Raw genomic sequence first — 21,832 nt, forward strand, 5'->3', positions numbered from 1 at the left:
TGATTTGACAACACGTTTCCAGCATTCACCATTGTTCTTCCTGACTCTAAACACAGTTGTAAAGGAGCCTTCTGTTCCATGCCTAGGAGCTGTGACCCATGGGAGAGAGCGGCTGGGACACATTCCTTACAGGCCTCAAGATTAACCGCACGGCAACTTTGCTGTCAGAGAAGAGAGACAAGAAAGACCCAAGTGCCGTTTGCCCCTCTCAGTGTGGCCCTGACGGACTGTGTCCAGGCTGTAGTTCAGTTCCCGCCATACGATCCTCCCCCAGATTGTCCTTTCTGAGCTCCAGCCAGGTGATGCTAAACACTCAGGTGGGAACGACAAAAATCCACAACAATGTGTTTAAAGCAAAGCTGATTTATTTGACATATATCCAGAATATTAAACTCCAGCCCAGTTACAGGGGTTATTAACATCAGCAGAAACAAACCTCAACTGTCAGAATGAACACGATTCAGTCCGGGATGTGATTAACAGCAGCAATAACAGCAGAATCCAACCCCTGCAGTCACTTGTGAAATCGCTGGTGTTTCAGCAAGTAGGAGGACCGAGTGAAACCCTTCCCACACACGGAGCAAGTGAACGCTGTCTACTCAGTGTGAACTCGCTGATGCACCATCAAGCGGGAGGAATGTGTGAATCGATTCCCACACACGGGACATTTAATTGGTTTCTCTCCCCTGTGAACCCACTAGTGTTCCACCAGGTTAGTGGACTGAGTGAATCCCTTGTCACACACAGAGCAGGTGAACCGCCTCTCCCTTGTGTGTCTGCAGGTGGGATGACCGAGTGAATCCCTTCGCACACTCAGTGCAGGTGAACGGTCCTTCTCCAGTGTGAACTCGCTGGTGTCTCAGCAGGTGGGATGACTGAGTGAATCATTCCAACATACGGAGCAGGTGAACGGCCTCTCACCAGTGTGAATTCGCTGGTGTGTCAACAGGTGGGATGAATTATTGAATCCCTTCCCACACATGGAGCAGTTGAACGCCCTCTCCCCAGTGTGAACTCGCTGGTGTGTCAGAAGGTGGCATGACTGAGTGAATCCCTTCCCACACACGGAGCAGGTGAATGGCCTCTCCCCAGTGTGAACTCGCTGGTGTCTCAGAAGGGTGGATGACTGAATAAACCCCTTCCCACACTCAGAGCAGGTGAACGATCTCTCCCCAGTGAACTCGCTGGTGTATCAGCATGGTGGATGACTGAGGGAATCCCTTCCCACACACGGAGCAGGTGAACAGTCTCTCCCCAGAGTGAACTCGCTTGTGTGTCAGAAGGTGGGATGATTGAGTGAATCCCTTCCCACACATGGAGCAGGTGAACAGCCTCTCCCCAGTGTGACAGCGCCAATGAGTTTCCAGCTGGGACGGGGAACTGAATCCCTTCCCACAGTCCCACATTTACATGGTTTCTCCCTGGAGTGACTGCATTTGTGTCTTGACAGGCCAGATGATTGGTTGAAGCCTCGTCCACACACCGAGCACATGTCTAGTTTCTGCACACTGTGATTGGTGCTTTTTCCTTTCATATTCAAAATCTGATGATATTCAGGTCCTGAGGAATCGAGTGTCTCTGTCAGATCTTGATGTGATGTTTGGTTTGAGTTTCCCGTCTGCAAATCCTCCCCTTCTAATACCCTGTAAAAGGAGTTTACAAAAGTCATCACTGTTAATACAGGACAGAAATTCAAAATAGACAATTAAAAGCATAAGAAATAGGAGCAGGAGTGGGCCATTCAGTCCCTTGAGTCTGCTCCACCATTCAATAAGATCATGGCTGATCTTCTACCTAAACTCCACCTTCCCAAACTATCCCCACATCCGTTGATTCCCTTAGTATCCTAAAATCTGTCGAGCCCTGTCTTGATTATACTCAAGACCTGAGCAGCTACAGCCCTCTGGGGTAGGGAATTCCAAAGATTCACCACCCTGAGTGAAGAAATGTCTCCTCATCTCAGTCTTAAATGACCGACCCCTTATTCTGAGACTCTGAGTCCACGTGTCTGTGGGACATTCTTTCCTCTCTTGTTCCCCCAAAGCTGTAAATCCCCGTCCCACACACTCTCCCTCCGCCCTATGCTGAAATCCAAACATATCACATTATCTTCAACTTTTTTCCCTTCTCTCTGAGGTTCCCTGTCAGGGACCACTGAACCTTTGAACTAAGACTGACCCTTACAGAACCAGCAGCTTCGAACATGCCATCACCACCTGCTCAATTGGATAAGTTAATTAGAAACGACCAGTGAGCGAGCTCGAGAGAGCTGTGAGATAATTGTAAGGACAGGACAACTGTGAGCAACATTATCTTTCTAATTAGAGTTTAGAACAAGGGCAGTGAAGCTCTGACTGGCACAGAATCAAAGACAGGCTCAGAATTAAATGTTTCACTTGTGGAATAACAATGAAATGACAAGAGAGTGAAATGTGCAATAAGATAATGAACCAGGGACTGATACCGATCTCATTCACCCAAAGGGAAAACACGTGCTGGCGAGGAATTCAGTGAATTAACTGAGTTACCAGCAACTCGCCAAGGCTTCTTCAGCAGTACCTCCCAAACCCGCAACCTCTTCCACCTAGAAGGACAAGGGCAGCAGACGCATGGGAACACCGCCACCTCCAAGTTCCCCTCCAAGTCACACACCATCTCGCTAAGTTCCTCGTTCTCAAGTTCCTGTCCAACACTCATTTAAAATTCTTTATGGAATCAGCTTCCACCACCTTTTCAGTTCGAGGAGTTGAGATCCTGACCACTCGCTAAGTGAGAAAAATCCCTCTCCTCTCCCCTCTAGATCCTCCCTCTAGATCTTCTGCCAATGATTTTGAATCTATGACCTTTAGTTATTGATCCACTTTCCAGAGGGAATAATTTTTCTCTTTCTATTCTATCAAACCTCTCATCACCTTGAAAACTCGATTAGGTCACCTCTTAACCTTCTCTGTTCCAAGGAGAACAGTCCTAACTTTTCCAACCTCTCCTCATAACTGAGGTCCCTCATCCCTGGTAACATCCTGGTAAATTCCTCTGGGCCCTTCCTAAGGCCCTTGCATCTTTCCTGAAGTGTGGTTACCCCAATTGTCCACAATACTCCAGCTGAGGCCTAACCAGTGATTTATAAAGTTCGAGCGTGATCTCTTTGCTTTTATATTCTGTTCCTCTATTTATAAACCCGGCCCCAGGACATCGCTTCAGGAGTTCCTCAGGGCAGTGCCCTTGACACAACCATCTTCAGCTGCTTCACCAATTACCTTCCCTACAACATAAGGTCAGAAGTGGGGATGTTCGCTGATGATTGCACAGTTTTCAGTTCCATACACAACTCCTCAGATATTGAAGCAGTCCATGCCCGCATGCAGCAAGACCTGGACAATATTCAGGCTTGGGCTGATAAATGGCAAGTAACATTCGTGACACACAAGTACCAGGCAATGACCATCACCAGCAAGAGAGAATCTAACCACTGCCTCCTCAAATTCAATGGCATTACCATCGCCGAATCCCCCACCATCAACATCATGGGGGTCACCATTGACCAGAAACTTAACTGGACCAGCCACATAAACACTGTGGCAACAAGAGCAGGTCAGAGGCTAGGTATTCTGTGGTGAGTGTCTCACCTCCTCACTCCCAAAAGCTTTTCCACCATCTACAAGGCACAAGTCAGGAGTGTGATGGAATACTCTCCACTTGCCTGGATGAGTGCAGCTCCAACAACACTCAAGAAGCTTGACACCATCCAGGACAAAACAGCCCGGTTGAATGGCACCCCATCCACCACCTTAAACATTCACTCCCTCCACCACCGGCGTACCGTGGCTGCAGTGTGTACCATCTACCCTTCTCCAGCAGCACCTCCCAAACCCGCGACCTCTTCCACCTAGAAGGACAAGGGCAGCAGGTGCATGGGAACAACACCACCTCCAAGTTCCCCTCCAAGTCACACACCATCCTGACTTAGAAGTATATCACCGATCCTTCATCGTCGCTGGGTCAAAATCCTAGAACTGCCTCCCTAACAGCACTGTGGGAGTACCTTCACCACATGGACTACTGCGGTTCAAGGCGGCGGCTCACCACCATCTTCTCAAGGGCAATTAGGGATGGGCAATAACTGCTGGCCTTGCCAGCAATGACCACACCCATTAATTAAGAAAAAATAAGAAAATTCGTCCCTTCGCGTATTATCCACGTGTCCCTTGATTCATGAGGAAACGGCTGACTGTCAGATCCTGACATGATGTTTGGTTTCAGTTTCCCATCTTCAAAGCCTCCCCTTCTAATACCCTGTAAAAGGAGTTTACAAAACTCATCACTGTAGTACAGGACAGAAAGTCAGAACAGACAATTCTAGTTCCTATGGAACATTATTTCCTCTCTTGTTCCTCCAAATCCCCGCCCACACATTGTCCCTCCTCCCTGTGCTAAAATCCAAACCCATCGCACCATCACCAAACGTTTTCCTCTGCTCCCAGTTATCTTCATCCCTGAAGGTGCTGACTCTGGCTGGGTTCAGTTCCACACTCACTGGTTCCCCTCCCTCCCCTCCCCTGAAGGTGCTGACTCTGGGCTGGGTTCAGTTCTACACTCACTGGCTCCCCTCCCTCTCCTCCCCTGAAGGTGCTGACTCTGGCTGGGTTCAGTTCTACACTCACTGGTTCCCCTCCCTCTCCTCCCCTGAAAGTGCTGACTTTGGCTGGGTTCAGTTCTACACTCACTGGCTCCCCTCCCTCTCCTCCCCTGAAGGTGCTGACTTTGGCTGGGTTCAGTTCTACACTCACTGGTTCCCCTCTCTCTCCTCCCCTGAAGGTGCTGACTCTGCCTGGGTTCAGTTCTACACTCACTGGTTCCCCTCCCTCTCCACCCCTGAAGGTGCTGACACTGGCTGGGTTCAGTTCTACACTCACTGGTTCCCCTCCTTCTCGTCCCCTGAAGGTGCTGACTATGGCAAACACACATACAGCAAAAGCACATTAATCTGATGATAGATCACTTACACACGAGCAGCCAGTGGTGTGGAGCCTCCTGAAAGTCTGGCCACTTTATAGCCAGTATTTACAGGAGCTAGGACACGGAAAAGAGCCTGATTAAAATCAGTCGTATGTTTTTTAACTAAAAATAGTAATTTCTCCTTCATTTACAGACACTCCCTGACCCGTCACCATTTCTCCTCCATTTACAGACGCTTCCTGACCATTTCTCCTCTATTTACAGACACTCCCTGACCAATCTCCATTTCTCCTCCATTTACAGACGCTCCCTGACAGGCTCCATTTCTCCTCCATTTACAGACGCTCCCTGACCAGTCTCCATTTCTCCTCCATTTACAGACGCTCCCTGACCAGACTCCATTTCTCCTCCATTTATAGATGCTCCCTGACCAGTCTCCATTTCTCTTCCATTTACAGACGCTCCCTGACCAGTCTCCATTTCTCCTCCATTTGCAGACGCTCCCTGACCAGTCTCCATTTCTCCTCCATTTACAGACGCTCCCTGACCAGTCTCCATTTCTCCTCCATTTACAGACGCTCCCTGACCAGTCTCCATTTCTCCTCCATTTACAGATGCTCCTTGAGCTGTCTCCATTTCTCCTCCATTTAGACGCTCCCTGACCAGACTCCATTTATCTTCCATTTACTGACACTCCCTGACCAGTCTCCATTTCTCTTCCATTTACTGACGCTCCCTGACCAGTCTCCATTTCTCCTTCATTTACAGACGCTCCCTGACCAGTCTCCTTTACTCCTCTATTTACAGATGCTCCCTGACCTGTCACCTTTGCTCCTCCATTTCGAGATGCTCCCTGACTCACTTCCTGTCCCGGAGTTTGCCGTGGGGCTGCTTTGTGGACTTTCTGTTTTTTGCTCCACACCACAGATGGAACCCTGTGGGGTGGAGCAAACATTGCAACATTTGGCAGTGAAATGGATTCACTCAGGACAGACAGCAGGGATTATTTCAGGAAATAACAGTGTAGTGAGAAAGGAAATGCAGTGGATGTTGTGTAGATGGATTGTCAAAAGCTGTTTGATAAGGTGCCGGATAGGAGGCTTGTTGATCAAATTAAGGCTGACGGCATTAAAGGGAGTGGGGCAGCATGGATAGGAAGTTGGGTAAAGGGCAGAAAACAGAGAGTAGTGGTTAATGGATGTCCTTCAGACTGGAGGGATGTACACAGTGGTGTCCCCCAGGGTCAGTGTTGGGACCACTGCTCTTCTCAATATAGAGAAATGATCTGGGCTTGGGTATGTGAGGCACAAGATCAAAAACTCCACATGAGACTAAAATAGGGACCCTGGCCAACTGTGAAGAGGACTGTAAGTGACTTCAGTGTGAATACACAGGTTAGTAAATGGGGCCGGTAGATGTCAGCTGAAATTTCATGCAGAGAATTATGAGGTGATGCATTTTGGGAGGAAGAAAAAAGTAGGAAATCACCATTAAATGGTAAAAGTTTAAAAGGAGTAGAGGGACAGAACAGTAAAGAGTTTTAAGATTCTAGCTGATGCCTTGTCTTATTCATTAGCAGGTTCGAGAGTCTCGTGTCAGCAACTTTAATACCTTATTAGAAATATAAGATGAGCAGATTCTCTGTCCTCTACCGTACCTTACATTGATCCATCAATCAGAGTAAACTTGCAAGTCCCGCGTGTCCACAGTAACTTACACGAGGTCAGCCCGCTGGATGGAACCTCGGGCACCCTGAGCTTGATCTCCGGTGTCTCCAGTCCCGACTGCCCCCTTACATCAGGATCCCCTCACTTTTATACCCTGTAGTGATCCATCTCTGGCACCTGACTCCTCTTTGTCTTCTCTGCTGGGTTTTGGCAGGAAGCGAGGGAAAGACAACAGGAACTTCTCTAATCTGCGGTTTACAAGGACACTTTCCCTGGTTCCCATCAGTTACTTTTCTTCAGTAATGTTCTCATTATCCCTAAACTACCCTGCCTGCTGTTAATGATGTTATTTTACAGCTTCACATTTATAGGTATATAAACATCACACATTTTAATCTAATGTATTCTTTTACTCACTGTGGTTTAAGCTTATATTAACAGACAGACCCGTTTTTTCCCCTGATCTGATTAGAGTTTCCACCCAGTGGATTCAGTGGAATGGAATGTCTTATCAGTGTTGCCATGGCGACCTGTCTGCAGTGAAGCGCCTGTTTGAGTTTCTACCTCAGACTAAACTTCTCTCTCCCATAATACACATTATATCAGACTTTTAATGGCAATGTATTTTAACCATTTTATGTTAAAACATGTGCATCTCTGAACATTATTGCCCCAAAACCTACACATTTTAGCTCCATTTGAGATAGTTGTCAGTATTTGGGAGATCATTTAAAGAGTATTTGGCAAAAGTAACAATAAACTCCAGCCCAGTTATAGGGATTATTAACATCAGCAGAAACAAACCCCAACTGTCAGAATGAACACGATTCAGTTCAGGATGTAATTAACAGCAGCAATAACAGCAGAATCCAACCCCTGTAGTCACTTGTGAACTCACTGGTGTGTCAGCAGGTAGGATGAATGGATAAATCCCTTCCCACACACGGAACATTTAAATTGATTCTCCCCAGTGTGAATACGCTGGTGTGCCAGCAGGTGAGTGGAATGGTTAAATCCCTTCCTACACACGAAGCAGGTGAATGGTCTCTCCCCAGTGTGAATACGCTGGTGTGTCAGCAGGTGAGAGGACTGGTTAAATCCCTTCCCACACACGGAGCAGATGAACGGCCTCTCCCCAGTGTGACTATGCAGGGGCCTCATCGGGTGGGATGAGTTTGTAAACCTCTTCACAATACAATACAATACAAATCGCTTTATTGGCATGATAAGGTACATCTTATGTTGCCAAAGCATCAAAATACATTTATGGTTGAACACATAAACGCGGTTCCATTCATACAGTGTATAAACAGGTATATCCCTGAGTTTATAAATATACATTCGCCTTGTTTATATATACTCTTGTCTTAGTTTACTGGTTGTCCCTCTGTTCATGGCAAGCTGTAACATAGTGTGCCGCCAGTGTTACACAGCTTCTCTCCTCCCCCAGTAGGAATGGGAGTTTTTGGTTGTCAGTCAGATTTCTGAATTCAGGGCATATTTGTGAGAATTTTTGGTAGAAATTCTCTCTGATGCCCTGATATTTTCCACAGGCTGTGAGGAAGTGCATCTCTGTCTCAACTACTCCCTGACTGCAGTGAGAGCATATCCTGTCTTCTCTTGGCAGCCTGGTCTGCCTGTGTCTGCCTTTTTCGATCGCTAGGCTATGTTCGCTAAGTCTGTACCTTGTCAAGGTTCTTCTCAGTTTGTTATCCTTTACCATGGTCAGGTAATCAGCTATGTTGTAAACAAACGAACTGGCTCTGATCAGTGTTAATACGCTGGTGACTCACCAAGTGGGATCACTGAATTAATCCCTTCCCACACATGGAGCAAGTGAACGGTCTCTCTCACTGACCAGTCACCATTTCTCCTTCATTTACAGACACTCCCTGACCAGTCTCCATTTCTCCTTCATTTACAGATGCTCCCTGACCAATCTCCATTTCTCCTTCATTTACAGACACTCCCGGACCAGTCATCATTTCTCCTCCATTTACAGATGCTCCCTGACCACTCACTCTTCCTCCTCCATTTACAGACGCTCCCTGATCACTCACTCTTTCTCCTGGGGTTTATTGACCCGCCTCGCTTTCCCCGCTGAAGCCGCGCATGCTCAGCTCTCACGGTCCGACAATCGGCCTCTCCCGCACCTGCGCGCTGATCTCCGCTGATCAGATAGGGCGCTTTCTGCCCCGTGGTGCATGCTGGGTGCGGCACTCCGCCATTGACTTCATTCGCCGATTGGAAAGTCAGTCTCTCTGATGAGATAGATCTTGGGCTCGGAAGAAGCGGGTTTGGTGAGGTGGGGCAACAAACTGAGATTGATAGAGGAAAAACCTGTTTATGTAACGAGTGGTTTGGAATACACTGCCTGATAGGGAGGTGGATAAGATTCAATAGCAGCCTTCAAAAGGGAATTGGATAAATACTTGAAGGAAAATAATTGCAGGGATATGGGGCAAGAGCCGGGGGTGGGGAGTGGGACTAACTGGATTGCTCTTCGAAAGAGCCGGCGCATACTCGATGGGCCGAATGGCCTCCTTCTGTGCTGTACTATTTGCTGATTCTATGACAATCTCTTTCTATTTTAACATTGCTGATGTTATTGTCGACAGCACATCTCACAGCTAGAATCTGAGCATCATCCACAGGAGTGTAGACTGATGTGAAAGTCATTTCACAGCTCTGCCACAGCTTGGGCATCTGTTTCAATCTGCCCTGAACTGTGGCACTAAACCATCTTTAACAGGCTTCTGACGTAGTTGGAAAAGCATTTGCTTTTATTACAACAATTGTGCACCACCTTCTTTTCCAAAGATCTCTTAGCTTCTAAGGGTTCAGAAGGATGTGGGTTCAAGTCCCACTCTATGAACTTGAGCACAAAAATCTAGACTGACACTCCAGGGCAGTACTGAGGGATTGCTGAACTGTCAGAGGTGCCGTCTTTCGATTTAGACATTAAACCAAGGCCCTGATGCCCTCGCAGGTGGATGTAAAAGGTCCCGTGGCACTATTTTGAAGAGGAGACGGGGAGTTATCCCTGGTGTCCTAGTCAATAGTTATCACTCAATCGACATCACTAAATTCTGATTATCTAATCATCTGATCAGGCTCCTGTGAACTCCTCCTGTAATATTTTAAGGCAGACTTCAATCAATTTATTTCAAACGGGTTTATTTTAAATGAGCTAACACCTGCCTTAGAATGGTAGACTCAGGACTGTCACACACACACATTAAATCTTCGTGCAATAATTACCAGTCATTTTTAGACTGGAACCTTAACCCTGCCGTTTCACTTTCAGTCAGGAACAGATCCCAGTTTGACACCAATCTCTGATTTGACAGCACGTTTCCAGCATTCACCGTTGTTCTTCCTGACTCTAAACACAGTTGTAAAGGAACCTTCTGTTCCATGCCCAGGAGCTCTAACCCATGGAAGAGAACGGCTGGGACACGTTCCTGACAGGCCTAAAGATTAACCTGCACGGGGACATTGCTGTCAGTGAAGAGAGACGAGAAAGACCAAAGTGCCGTTTGCCCCTCTCAGTGTGGCCCTGAAGGACTGTGTCCAGGCTGTAGTTCTGTTCCTGCTGTACGATCCTCCCCCAGATTGTCCTTTCTGAGCTCCAGCCAGGTGATGCTAAACACTCAGGTGGGAAAGACAAAAATCTACAACAACGTGTTTAAGGCAAACTGATTAATTTGATATATAATGAGAATATTAAACTCCAGCCCAGTTACAGAAGTTATTAACATCAGCAGAAACAAACTCAATATAGAAACATAGAAGATAGGTGCAGGAGTAGGCCATTCGGCCCCTCGAGCCTGCTCCGCCATTCAATGAGATCATGGCTGATCATCCAAACTCAGTACCCTGTCCCTGCCTTCTCCCCATATCCCTTGATCCCTTTAGCCTTAAGAAATATATCTAACTCCTTCTTGAATATACTTAATGAATTGGCCTCAACTGCCTTCTGTGGTCGAGAATTCCACAGGTTCACCACTCTCTGGGTGAAGAAATTCCTCATCTCTGTCCTAAATGGCTTACCCCTTATCCTTAGACTGTGACCCCTGGTTCTGGACTCCCCCACCATCAGGAACTTCCTTCCTGCATCTAGACTGTCTAGTCCTGTTAGAAGTTTATAAGTTTCAATGAGATCCCCTCTCATTCTTCTAAACTCCAGTGAGTATAAGCCCAATCCGTGGCTTAGTAAAGTAATAAAGGATAGTATCCGACTGAAAACAAGGGCATATAAAGTAGCCAAATCTAGTGGGAGGATAGAAGATTGGGAAGCATTTAAAAGCCAGCAAACAATAACTAAAAGATTAATTAAGAAAGGGAAGCTAGATTATGAAAGTAAACTAGCAAAAAATATAAAAACAGATAGCAAGAGTTTCTACAGCTATATAAAAAGAAAAAGGATGGCTAAAGTGAACGTTGGTCCCTTAGAGGATGGGACCGGGAAACTAGTGGTGGGGAACATGGAGATGGCAAAGATGCTGAACAAATATTTTGTATCAGTCTTTACAGTACACTAAAAATATCCCAACACTGGACAAACAGGGGGCAATGGGGGGGGGGGGGGGGGGGAGGAGCTAAACACGATTAAAATCACTAAGGAGATGGTACTCAGTAAAATAATGGGAGTTAAGGCGGATAAATCCCCCGGACCTGATGGCCTACATCCTAGGGTCTTGAGAGAAGTGGCGGTAGGGATTGTGGATGCATTGGTGATTATTTTCCCGAACTCCTTGGACTCAGGAAAGGTCCCGGCAGATTGAAAAACTGCTAATGTAACACCCTTATTTAAGAAGGGAAGTAGACAAAAAGCTGGAAACGATAGACCAATTAGCCTAACATCTGTGGTTGGCAAAATGTTGGAGTCTATTATTAAGGAAACAGTAACAGAGCATTTGGATAAACATAATTTAATAGGACAGAGTCAGCATGGATTTACGAAGGGGAAGTCATGTTTGACAAATTTGCTCGAATTCTTTGAGGATGTAACATACAGGGTGGATAAAGGGGAACCAGTGGATGTAGTGTATTTGGACTTCCAAAAGGCATTTGACAAGGTTCCACACAAAATATTACTGATCAAGATAAGAAATCACGGGATTGGGGGTAATATACTGGCATGGGTGGAAGATTGGCTATCTAACAGAAAACAAAGTTGGGATAAATGGTTCATTTTCGGGCTGGCAATCAGTAACTAGTGGTGTTCCGCAGGGGTCAGTGCTGGGACCCCAACTCTTTACAATCTATATTAACGATTTGGAGGAAGGGACCGAGTGCAACATATCCAAGTTTGCTGACGATACAAAGATGGGAGGGAAAGCAGTGAGTGAGGTGGACATAAAAAACCTGCAAAAGGACATAGACAGGCTAAGTGAGTGGGCAGAGATTTGGCAGATGCAATATAATGTTGGAAAGTGTGAGGTTATGCACTTTGGCAGAAAAAATCAAAGAGCAAGTTATTATCTAAATGGAGAGAAACTGCAAAGTGCTACCGTACAAAGGGATCTGGGGGTCCTGGTGCATGAAACACAAAAGTTTGTATGCAGGTGCAGCAGGTGATCAGGAAGGCCAATGGATTCTTGGCTTTTATTGCAAGGGGGATGGAGTATAAAAACAGGGAAGTCTTGCTGCAGTTATACAGGATATTGGTGAGGCCACACCTGGAATACTGCGTGCAGTTTTGGTTTCCATATTTAAGAAAGGATATACTTGCTCTCGAGGCGGTTCAGAGAAGGTTCACTCGGTTGATTCCGTAGATGAGGGGGTTGACGTATGAGGAAAGGTTGAGTAGGTTGGGACTCTACTCATTGGAGTTCAGAAGAATGAGAGGCGATCTTAGAAACATATAAGATTGTGAGGGGGCTTGATCGGGTGGATGCGGTGAGGATGTTTCCACTGATGGGTGAGACTAAAACTAGGGGGCATAATCTAAGAATAAGGGGCTGCCCTTTCAAAACTGAGATGAGGAGGAACTTCTTCACTCAGAGGGTAGTAAATCTATGGAATTTGCTACCCCAGAGAGCTGCGGAAGCTGCAACATTAAATAAATTTAAAATGGAGATAGACAGTTTCCTAGCAGATAAGGGAATTAGGGGTTACAGGGAGAGGGCAGGGAAGTGGACGTGAGTCTAGATTCGGATCAGTCATGATCCTATTGAATGGCGGAGCAGGCCCGAGGGGCCGTATGGCCTACTCCTGCTCCTACTTCTTATGTTCTTATGTAATCGACCCAATCTCTCCTCATACGTCCCAGGTATGTCTGGTGAATCTTCGCTGCACTCCCTCCATGGCAAGAACATCCATCCTCAGATAAGGCGACCAAAACTGCACACAATACTCAAGGTGTGGTTTCACCAAGGCCCTGTACAACTGCAGCAAGACATCCTTATTCCTGTACTCGAATCCTCTCACGATGAAGGCCAACATACCATTTGCCTTCTTAACCGCGTGCTGCATCTGCATGCTTACCTTCAGCGACTGGTGCACAAGGACACACAGGTCTCGTTGCACTTCCCCTTCTCCCAATCTATTGCCGTTCAGATAATAATCTGCCTTCCTATTTTTGCCACCAATGTGGATAACCTCGCATTTATCCACATTATACTGCATCTGCTATGCATCTGCCCAATCATCCAACCTGTCCAAATCATACTGGAGTTTCTCGGCATCCTCCTCACAGCACACATGCCCACCCAGCTTTGTGTCATCTGCAAACTTCGAGATATTACATCTAGTTCCCATGTCTAGATCATGAATATATATTGTGAATAGCTGGGGTCCTTGGACCGATCCCTGCGGTACCTCACTAGTCACTGCCTGCCACTCGGAAAAAGACCTGTTTATTCCAACTCTTTGCTTCCTGTCTGCCAACCAGTTCTCTATCCAAGTCAGTACCTTGCCCTCAATCCCATGTGCCTTAACTTTACACGCTAATCTCTTATGCGGGACCTTATCGAAAGCCTTCTGAAAGTCCAAATACACCACATCCACTGGTTCTCCCTTATCTATTTTACCAGTTACATCCTCAAAAAATTCCAGTAGATTAGTCAAGCACAATTTACCTTTTGTAAATCCATGTTGACTTTGTCTGATCCTGTCACTGTTTTCCAAGTGCTTTGCTATTATAATGGACTCTAGCATTTCCCCCACGACCGATGTCAGGCTTACCGGTCTATAATTCCCCGTTTTCTCTCTACCACCTTTTTTGAATAGTGGGGTAACATTAGCTTCTCCAATCCATGGGAACTGTTCCAGAGTCTATAGAATTTTGGAAGATGACCAGCAATGCATCATCAGAGCTAATATCCTTCCTTACTATTGTGTTAGTCTCCTCTTTAGCCAGCAATGCTACCCCACCTCCTTTTCCTTTTTGCCTGTCTTTCCTGAATATTGAATACCCCTGGATGTTGAGTTCCCAGCCTTGGTCACTCTGGAGCCATGTTTCCGTAATCCCAATCATATCATACTATGTTTATCCCGTCCAACAGGGAGGCAACATACCATCCTGGAGTCTTGTTTGCGGCCGCAGAAACACCCATCTATTCACCTTACAATAGAATCCCCTATTGCTATAGCTCTCCCACTCTTTTTCCTCCCGTCCTGTGCAGCAGAACCACCCACGGTGCCAGGAAGTTGGCTGCTGCTGCCTTCCTCTGATAAGCCATCTCCCTCAACAATATCCAAAACTCCAACTGTCAGAATGAACACGATTCAATCCAGGCTGCGATTAACAGCAGCAATAACAGCAGAATCAAACCCCTGGTGTCACTTGTGAACTCACTGGTGTCTCAGCAGCGACTCACTGGTGGCTGGATGACTGAGTGAATCCCTTCCCACACGTGGAGCAGGTAAATGGCCTCTCCCCAGTGTGAACTCGCTGGTGTCTCAGCAGGTCGGATGATGAAGGGAATCCCTTCCCACACATGGAGCAGGTGAATTGCCGCTCCCCAGTGTGAACTCGCTGGTGTCTCAGCAGATGCTTTTGCTTTTAAATCTCTTCTCACAGTCGGAACATTTAAAAGGTCTCCCATCAGTGTGAACATGCTGGTGTTTCAGAAGGTCGGATGACTGAGTGAATCCCTTCCCACACTCAGAGCAGGTGAACGACTCCTCCCCAGTGTGATCTTGCTGGTGTTTTGGCAGGGTGGATGACTGAGTGAATCCCTCCCCACACACGGAGCAGGTGAATGGCCTTTCCCCAGTATGAACTCGCTGGTGTATCAGCAGGTTGGATGACTGAGTGAATCCTTTCCCACACTCAGAGCAGGTGAATGGCCTCTCCCCAGTGTGACTGCGCTTATGTCTTTCCAGGTTGAATGATCGGCTGAAGCTTCGTCCACACACAGAACACGTGTACGGTTTCTCCCCGCTCTGAATGGTGCTTTCTGCTTCCAAGTTCAAAGGTCCTGATGAATCGAGTGACTCTCTCAGATCTTGAAGTGATGTTTGGTTTGAGTTTCCCATCTGCAAGTCCTCCCCTTCTAACACCCTGCAAAATGAAATTAAAACAGGAAAAGGGGAGGGTGAGAGAGAACCCACAAAAACACAAAGGCAGGTTGTAAAATTGAGCTGAATGAATCTGGGAATTTGTGGGGCCGGCACTGGTAAAAAGTGACCATGAAAGCTGCCAGATTTTCATAAAAACCCAACTGGTTCACTAATGTCCTTCAGGGAAGGGAACCTGCCACCCGGTCTGGGCCTACACAAGACTCTGGTCTCAATGGGAGGAGAGTGAGGTGGGAAGGGGAGGGGTGAAGGAATGACTTTATACATCTGTAACTCGACTAGAACTTTGACAGCACCTCCCAAACACGCGACCTCCACCAGCTAGAAGGACAAGGGCAGCAGGTGCATGGGAACATCATCACCTCCCAGTTCCCCTCCAAGTCACACACTATCCTGACTTGGGCATATATCGCCGTTCCTACATCGTCGCTGGGTGAAAATCCTGGAACTCCTCACCTAACAGCATTCTGAGAGTACCTTCACCACACGGACTGCAGAGGTTCAAGAAGAAGGCCCAGCATCACCTTTTCAACGGGCAACTGGGGACTGGCAATATATGCTGGCCTTGCTAGTGACACCCACATCCAAAGAATGTATTTTTTCAAAATTGTGTACATAAAATGGATGAAAAGCCTGTACAAACTCACCGGCGGCAGCAGCGGCGGCCCTGGGTGGAGCCTGAGCGAGGACACCGAGGATTTAAGCAGCGGGAGAGCGAGCGAGGCCCAGACTCACCGGCAGCCCTGGGTGGAGTCTGAGCGAGGACACCGAGGATTTCAGCAGCAGGAGAGAGAGCGAGGCCCAAACTCACCAGCAGCCCTGGGTGGAGATTGACCGAGGATACCGAGGATTTCAGCAGCGGGAGAGAGAGCGAGGCCCAAACTCACCAGCAGCCCTGGGTGGAGATTGAGCGAGGACACCGAGGATTTAAGCAGCAGGAAAGAGAGCGAGGCCCAGAAAATTAGTGAGTTTGGAAGGCAGAGGAAACAAGGGCTAAGAAATAGACAAGAAGGCAGTTTGGCAATGCTAAATGGTGTATACTTTAATGCAAGGAGTCTAGGAAATAAGGGAGGTGCGCTGAGGGCACAGATAGACACATGGGAGTATGGTATTATAGCCATTACTGAGACATGGCTGAGAGAAGGGCAGGAATGGCAGCTCAGCATTCCTGGTTACAGGGTTTTCAGACGAGATAGAGAGGGGGTAAAAAAAGATGGGGGGGTCGCAGTATTGATTAAAGAGAAAATTACAGCTGTGAGGAGGGATGATATGTTCGAAGGATCATCAAATGAGGCCATATGGGTGAACTAAAGAACGAAAAAGGGACACTCACACTGCTGGGAGTGTACGCTATCCCCCAAACAGTCCGAGGGAGATAGAAGAGCAAATTTTTGGGCACATTTCTGACAAGTGCAAAAACAATAGGGCAGTAATAGTGGGAGATTTCAATTACCCCAATATTAACTGGGATACTACCAGTGGAAAAGGGATAGAGGGCACAGAATTCCAAAATTGCATTCTGGAGAACTTTTTAGCCAATACATAGCAAGCCCAACAAGAGTTCTGGATTTGGTTTTAGGGAATGAAGCTGGGCAGGTGGAAGGAGTATCAGTGGGGGAGCATATTGGTGGTAGTGATCATAATTCCGTTAGTTTTAGCATAATCATTCATAAGGAAAAAGAAAAATCAGGAGGAAGAGTTCTAAATTAGGGGAAGGCCAATTTTACGAGGTTGAGAAGTGATTTAGCAAAAGTGGACTGGAAACAGTTACTTGAAGGTAAATCAGTGTCAGGGCAGTGGGAGGCATTCAAAAGGGAGATACATGGAGTTCAGGGTAAACATGTTCCCACAAAGAAAATGGCTAGAACTGCCAAATTTAGAGCCCCCTGGATGACAAGGTGCACACAGGGTAAGATAAGGCAAAAAAAGGGAAGCCTATATCAGATATGGTGAGCTCAATACAGCAGAAAGCCTAGAAGAGTATAGAAACTGTAGGGGTGAAATTGAGAAGGACATTAGGAAAGCAAAAAGAGGGCATGAAAAAAATACTGGCAAGTAGAATCAAAGAAAACCCAAAGATCTTTTATAATTACATAAAGAGCAAGAGGATAACTAAGGAAAGAGTAGGGCCTATCAGGGAACAAAATGGTGATGTATGTGTGGAGGTGGAGGATGTGGGGAAGGTGTTAATGAATACTTTGTAGCTGTGTTCACAGAAGAGGGGAACGATGCCAACATTGAATTTAAGGAGGAAGAGAGTGAAATATTGGACGGGATAAACATAGTAAGAGAGGAAGTATTAAGGGATTTAGCATCCTTGAAAGTAGATAAATCGCCAGGGCCAGATGCAATATATCCGAGGCTATTAAAGGAAACAAGGAAGGAAATTGCGGAGGCTCTGACCATCATTTTCCAATCCTCCCTGGCTACAGGAGCGGTGCCAGAGGATTGGAGAACTGCTAACGTTGTACCATTGTTTAAAAAGGGAGGAAGGGATAAACCGAGCAAATACAGGCCAGTTACTTTAACCTCGGTGGTGGGCAATTCTGAGGGACGGTATAAACCTTCAATTAGAAAGACACGGATTAATCAAGGACAGTCAGCATGGTTTGTTAAGGGAAGGTCGTATCTGACTAACTTGATTGAATTCTTTGAGGAGGTAACAAGGAGGGTCGATGAGGGTAGTGCATTTGATGTATTCTACATTGATTTTAACAAGGCTTTTGGCAAGGTCCCACATGGCAGACTGATCAAAAAAGTAAAAGCCCATGGGATCGAAGGGAGAGTGGCAAATTGGATCCAGTATTGGCTCAGTGGCAGGAAGCAAAGGGTAATGGTTGAGGAGATTTTGCGACTGGAAGGCTGTTTCCAGTGGGGTTCCACAGGGCTCAGTACTGGGTCCCATACTTTTTGAAGTATATAATAATGATTTAGACTTAAATGTAGGGGGCATGATAAAGACATTTGCTGATGATACAAAAATTGGCCGTGTGGTTGACAGTGAGGAGGAAAGCTTTAGACTGCAGGAAGATATCGATGAACTGGTCAGTTGGGCAGAAAAGTGGCAAATGGAATTCAATCCGGAAAAGTGTGAGGTAATGCATTTGGGGAGGGGCAACAAGCCCTCCATTTTCAGCATTGCTTCTCTCCCTTCCTTTATTAGCCGAGGCCTAGAATATAAGAGCAGGGAGGTTATGCTAGAACTGTATACAACACTGGTTAGGCCACAGCTTGAGTACTGCGTGCTGTTCTGGTCACCACATTACAGGAAGGATGTGATTGCACGGGAGAGGGTGCAGAGGAGATTTACAAGGATGGTGCCAAGACTGGAAAACTTTAGCTATGAGGTAAGATTGGATAGGCTGGGGTTGTTTTCCTTGGAACAGAGGAGGCTGAGGGGAGATTTAATTGAGGTGTATAAAATTATGAAGGGCCTAGATAGGGTGGATAGGAAGGACCTATTTCCTTTAGCAGAGGGGTCAAGAACCAGGGGTCATAGATTTAAAGTAATTGGTAGAAGGATTAGAGGGGAGGTGAGGAAAAAAATTTCACCCAGAGGGTGGTGGGAGTCTGGAGCTCACTGCCTGAAAGGGTGGTGGAGGCAGAGACCCTCATCACATTTAAAAAGTACTTGGATATGCTCTTGAAGTGTCGTAACCTACAAGGCTACGGACCAAGTGCTGGAAAGTGGGATTAGGGTGGATAGCGCTTTGTCGGCCAGCACAGACAAGATGGGCTGAACGGCCTCCTTCTCTGTTGTAATTGTTCTATGATTCAAACACGCCCAGGGCAAATTACAGCACGGGTTAGATACAGAGTGTCAGACATGGCTCAAGGGGCAGCACTCTCGCCTCTGAGTCAGAGAGTTGTGGGTGGAAGTCCCACTCCAGAGGCTTGAGCACAAACTCTAGGCTGCCACTCCAGTGCAGTGCTGAGGGAGTGAAGCCCAGTGCGGAGTCCGGCCCGGCGCGGAGTGAGGCCCGGCGCAGAGTGAGGCCCGGCGCGCAGTCCGGCCCGGCGCGCAGTCCAGCCCAGTGCAGAGCCCAGTTCCCTCTGTTCTGCTCCATGCCAGTGAAGCCCAGTGCAGAGCCCCGTTCCCTCTGCTCTAACATGCCAGAGTGAAGCCCAGTGCAGAGTCCAGTTCCCTCTGCTCTGCTCCAACATGCCAGAGTGAAGCCCAGTGCAGAATCCAGTTCCCTCTGCTCTGCTCCAACATGCCAGAGTGAAGCCCAGTGCAGAGTCCAGTTCCCTCTGCTCTGCTCCAACATACCAGAGTGAATCCCAGTGCAGAGCCCACTTCCCTCTGCTCCAACATACCAGAGTGAAGCCCGGTGCAGAGTCCAGTTCCCTCTGCTCTGCTCCATGCCAGAGTGAAGCCCAGTGCAGAGTCCAGTTCCCTCTGCTCTGCTCCATGCCAGAGTGAAGCCCAGTACAGAGCCCAGTTCCCTCTACTCTGCTCCAACCTGCCAGAGTGAAGCCCAGTTCCCTCTGCTCTATGCCAGAGTGAAGCCCAGTGCAGAGTCCAGTTCCCTCTGCTCTGCTCTATGCCAGAGTAAAGCCCAGTGCAGAGTCCAGTTCCCTCTGCTCTGCTCTATGTCAGAGTGAAGCCCAGTGCAGAGTCCAGTTCCCTCTGCTCTGCTCCAACATACCAGAGTGAAGCCCAGTGCAGAGTCCAGTTCCCTCTGCTCTGCTCCAACATGCCAGAATGAAGCCCAGTGCAGAGTCCAATTCCCTCTGCTCCAACATGCCAGAGTGAAGCCCAGTGCAGAGTCCAGTTCCCTCTGCTCTGCTCCAACATGCCAAAGTGAAGCCCAGTGCAGAGTCCAGTTCCCTCTGCTCCAACATGCCAGAGTGAAGCCCAGTGCAGAGTCCAGTTCCCTCTGCTCTGCTCCAACATGCCAGAGTGAAGCCCAGTGCAGAGTCCAGTTCCCTCTGCTCTGCTCCAAGCTGCCAGAGTAAAGCCCAGTTCCCTCTGCTCTGCTCCATGCCAGAGTGAAGCCCAGTGCAGTGTCCAGTTCCCTCTGCTCTGCTCCATGCCAGTGCAAAGCCCAGTTCCCTGCGTCTGCTCCAACCTGCCTGAGCAGGCGGCGGAAGCCCCGCCCCTCGGGCACCGCGATTGGTTGGAGAACCCGCCGCCGCCTCAGTCCTCCAGGCCCCGCCCACTCTCTCCCTATTGGTCAGAGGTCATGTCAGTCATGCCGGCGAAATTTGTCACGTGGCCCAGTCGGGCTGCGGCCGCTCGATCCGCCCGCTCGGTGCCGGGGTGGGAGGGAACGCTCCGGGTTGGATCTTATCTTGATTTATCTGCCCGCCCGCGTTTCTCTCCGTGGTATATTAAAAGAAAACTCATAAAACTCACGTTCCGCCGGTGATCCGGGCTCTCAGGCGGCGGGCTCCCGAGCGGGTGCAGTGAGCATGCGTGGACCAGGGAGTGGGCGTGGCCATGTAGAGTATACGCAGTGCCAGCCGGAGCGCGGGGGCTTGTGGGTATTTCAACCAACCTGGGCAGCAGCTGGGCCTGAAAATCAGCTTCACTGGCCCTGGGCTGGGAAAGGGGGACATGAGACAACATTCTCCCTCTTACCCCTTTCTACACTCCGTTTATAGGGTGTTAGATGTGGAGCGTTTACAGACAGGAAGCTCAAACCAAATATCAGGTCATGATTCTGACAGAGTTGCTCCATTAATCAGGACCTGAACATCATCGGTCTTTGCCCATGGTAGGAGAGAGCAGCGATCGCAGCACCGACAAACTGCACAGATGTTCCGTGTGTGGACGGGGATTCTGCCGGTGAGGCATGTGTACCGTCAAACTGAGGAGAAACTGGGTAAAGGTGGGGACAGTGGGAAGGGGTTCACTTCCCCGTCTAGGTTGGACATCCACCGGCGCAGTCACACAGGGAACAATCCGTTCTGCTTCGTGTGGTGGATTCAGTCAGACATCAAACCTGCTGACACATCCACTTGTTCACATTGATGAGAGACTGTGTAAATATTCTGACTGTGGGAAAAGCTTTAAAATCCCTGAGAATCTGATGAATCAGCAACATGCTAAACACTGGAGAGAGGCCATTTCCCTGCTCCATTTGTGCGAAGGGATTCACTCAGTTTCACGGTGCACGATTCATTGATACACCAGCGAGTTCACACTGATGAGAGACCGTTTAAATGTTCTGACTGTGGGAAGAGCTCTAAAGGTTCCTGGGAGCTGAAGGCACACCAGCGAGTTCACACTGGGGTGAGGCCATTCATTTGTTCTGTATGTGGGAAGAGATTTGCTCGGTCATCCAACCTCCGGCCACACCAGTGCATTCACACTGGAGAGAGGCCATTCACCTGCTGAGCGTGGAAGGAGATTCACTCGGTCATCTCACTTACTGACACACCAGCATGTTTGTAATGGGGAGAATATGTTTGCTGCTCTGTATGTGAGACCGTTTTGATACTTCACGTGTTGGAAGCGATTTGCTCCATTGTCCCAACTGTTGAGACGCCAGAGTATCCAAATTGAGAACAATTACTTTATGTAACAACAGAAAATGCTGGAAACACTCAGCAGGCCAGGCAGCATTTGTGGAGAGAGAAACAGAGTTAACGTTTCAGGTCTGTGACACTTCGTCAGAACTTTGTATAGTTGCTTTATATACTCTGACTGTGAGAGAAGCTTTCAAAGCTCAAAG

The 21,832-nt window shown here is 47.8% G+C and overlaps 1 protein-coding gene and 1 long non-coding RNA gene across 2 annotated transcripts; both read right to left on the bottom strand.

Annotated features, from left to right (window-relative positions):
• Window positions 1–347: 347 nt before the first annotated feature.
• LOC147119719 (uncharacterized) lies at window positions 348–6,870 on the bottom strand. The gene is made up of 3 exons (XR_015078068.1): window positions 6,674–6,870; window positions 5,004–5,070; window positions 348–1,643 (listed from the first exon to the last, which is right to left on the bottom strand). It is a non-coding gene; the product is annotated as an uncharacterized LOC147119719 (long non-coding RNA).
• A 647-nt stretch (window positions 6,871–7,517) lies between these two features.
• Window positions 7,518–20,597, bottom strand: LOC147119720 (uncharacterized). Its single transcript, XM_085984138.1, has 4 exons — window positions 20,512–20,597; window positions 14,692–15,135; window positions 14,450–14,614; window positions 7,518–7,806 (listed from the first exon to the last, which is right to left on the bottom strand). The coding sequence occupies exons 1-4, from the start codon at window positions 20,595–20,597 to the stop codon at window positions 7,518–7,520; spliced, it is 984 nt and encodes a 327-aa protein (XP_085840264.1).
• Window positions 20,598–21,832: the final 1,235 nt, after the last annotated feature.

Source organism: Somniosus microcephalus, chromosome 4 (genome assembly GCF_052327205.1).
Source record: "Somniosus microcephalus isolate GS21.2 chromosome 4, FLI_Smic_1.0, whole genome shotgun sequence".
Lineage (NCBI taxonomy): Eukaryota > Metazoa > Chordata > Chondrichthyes > Squaliformes > Somniosidae > Somniosus > Somniosus microcephalus.

Excerpts from the sequence above, each read along its gene's own strand:
- LOC147119720 (XM_085984138.1), bottom strand. The coding sequence starts at position 20,597 with ATGGCCACGCCCACTCCCTGGTCCACGCATGCTCACTGCACCCGCTCG. Across the intron at positions 14,615-14,691 it reads TCCGACCTTCTGAAACACCA|ACACCAGCGAGTTCACACTG; the intron begins GCATGTTCACAC and ends GCATCTGCTGAG. Across the intron at positions 7,807-14,449 it reads ACTCAGTCATCCAGCCACCA|GTTTACAAACTCATCCCACC; the intron begins GTGAGTCGCTGC and ends TATTGTGAAGAG.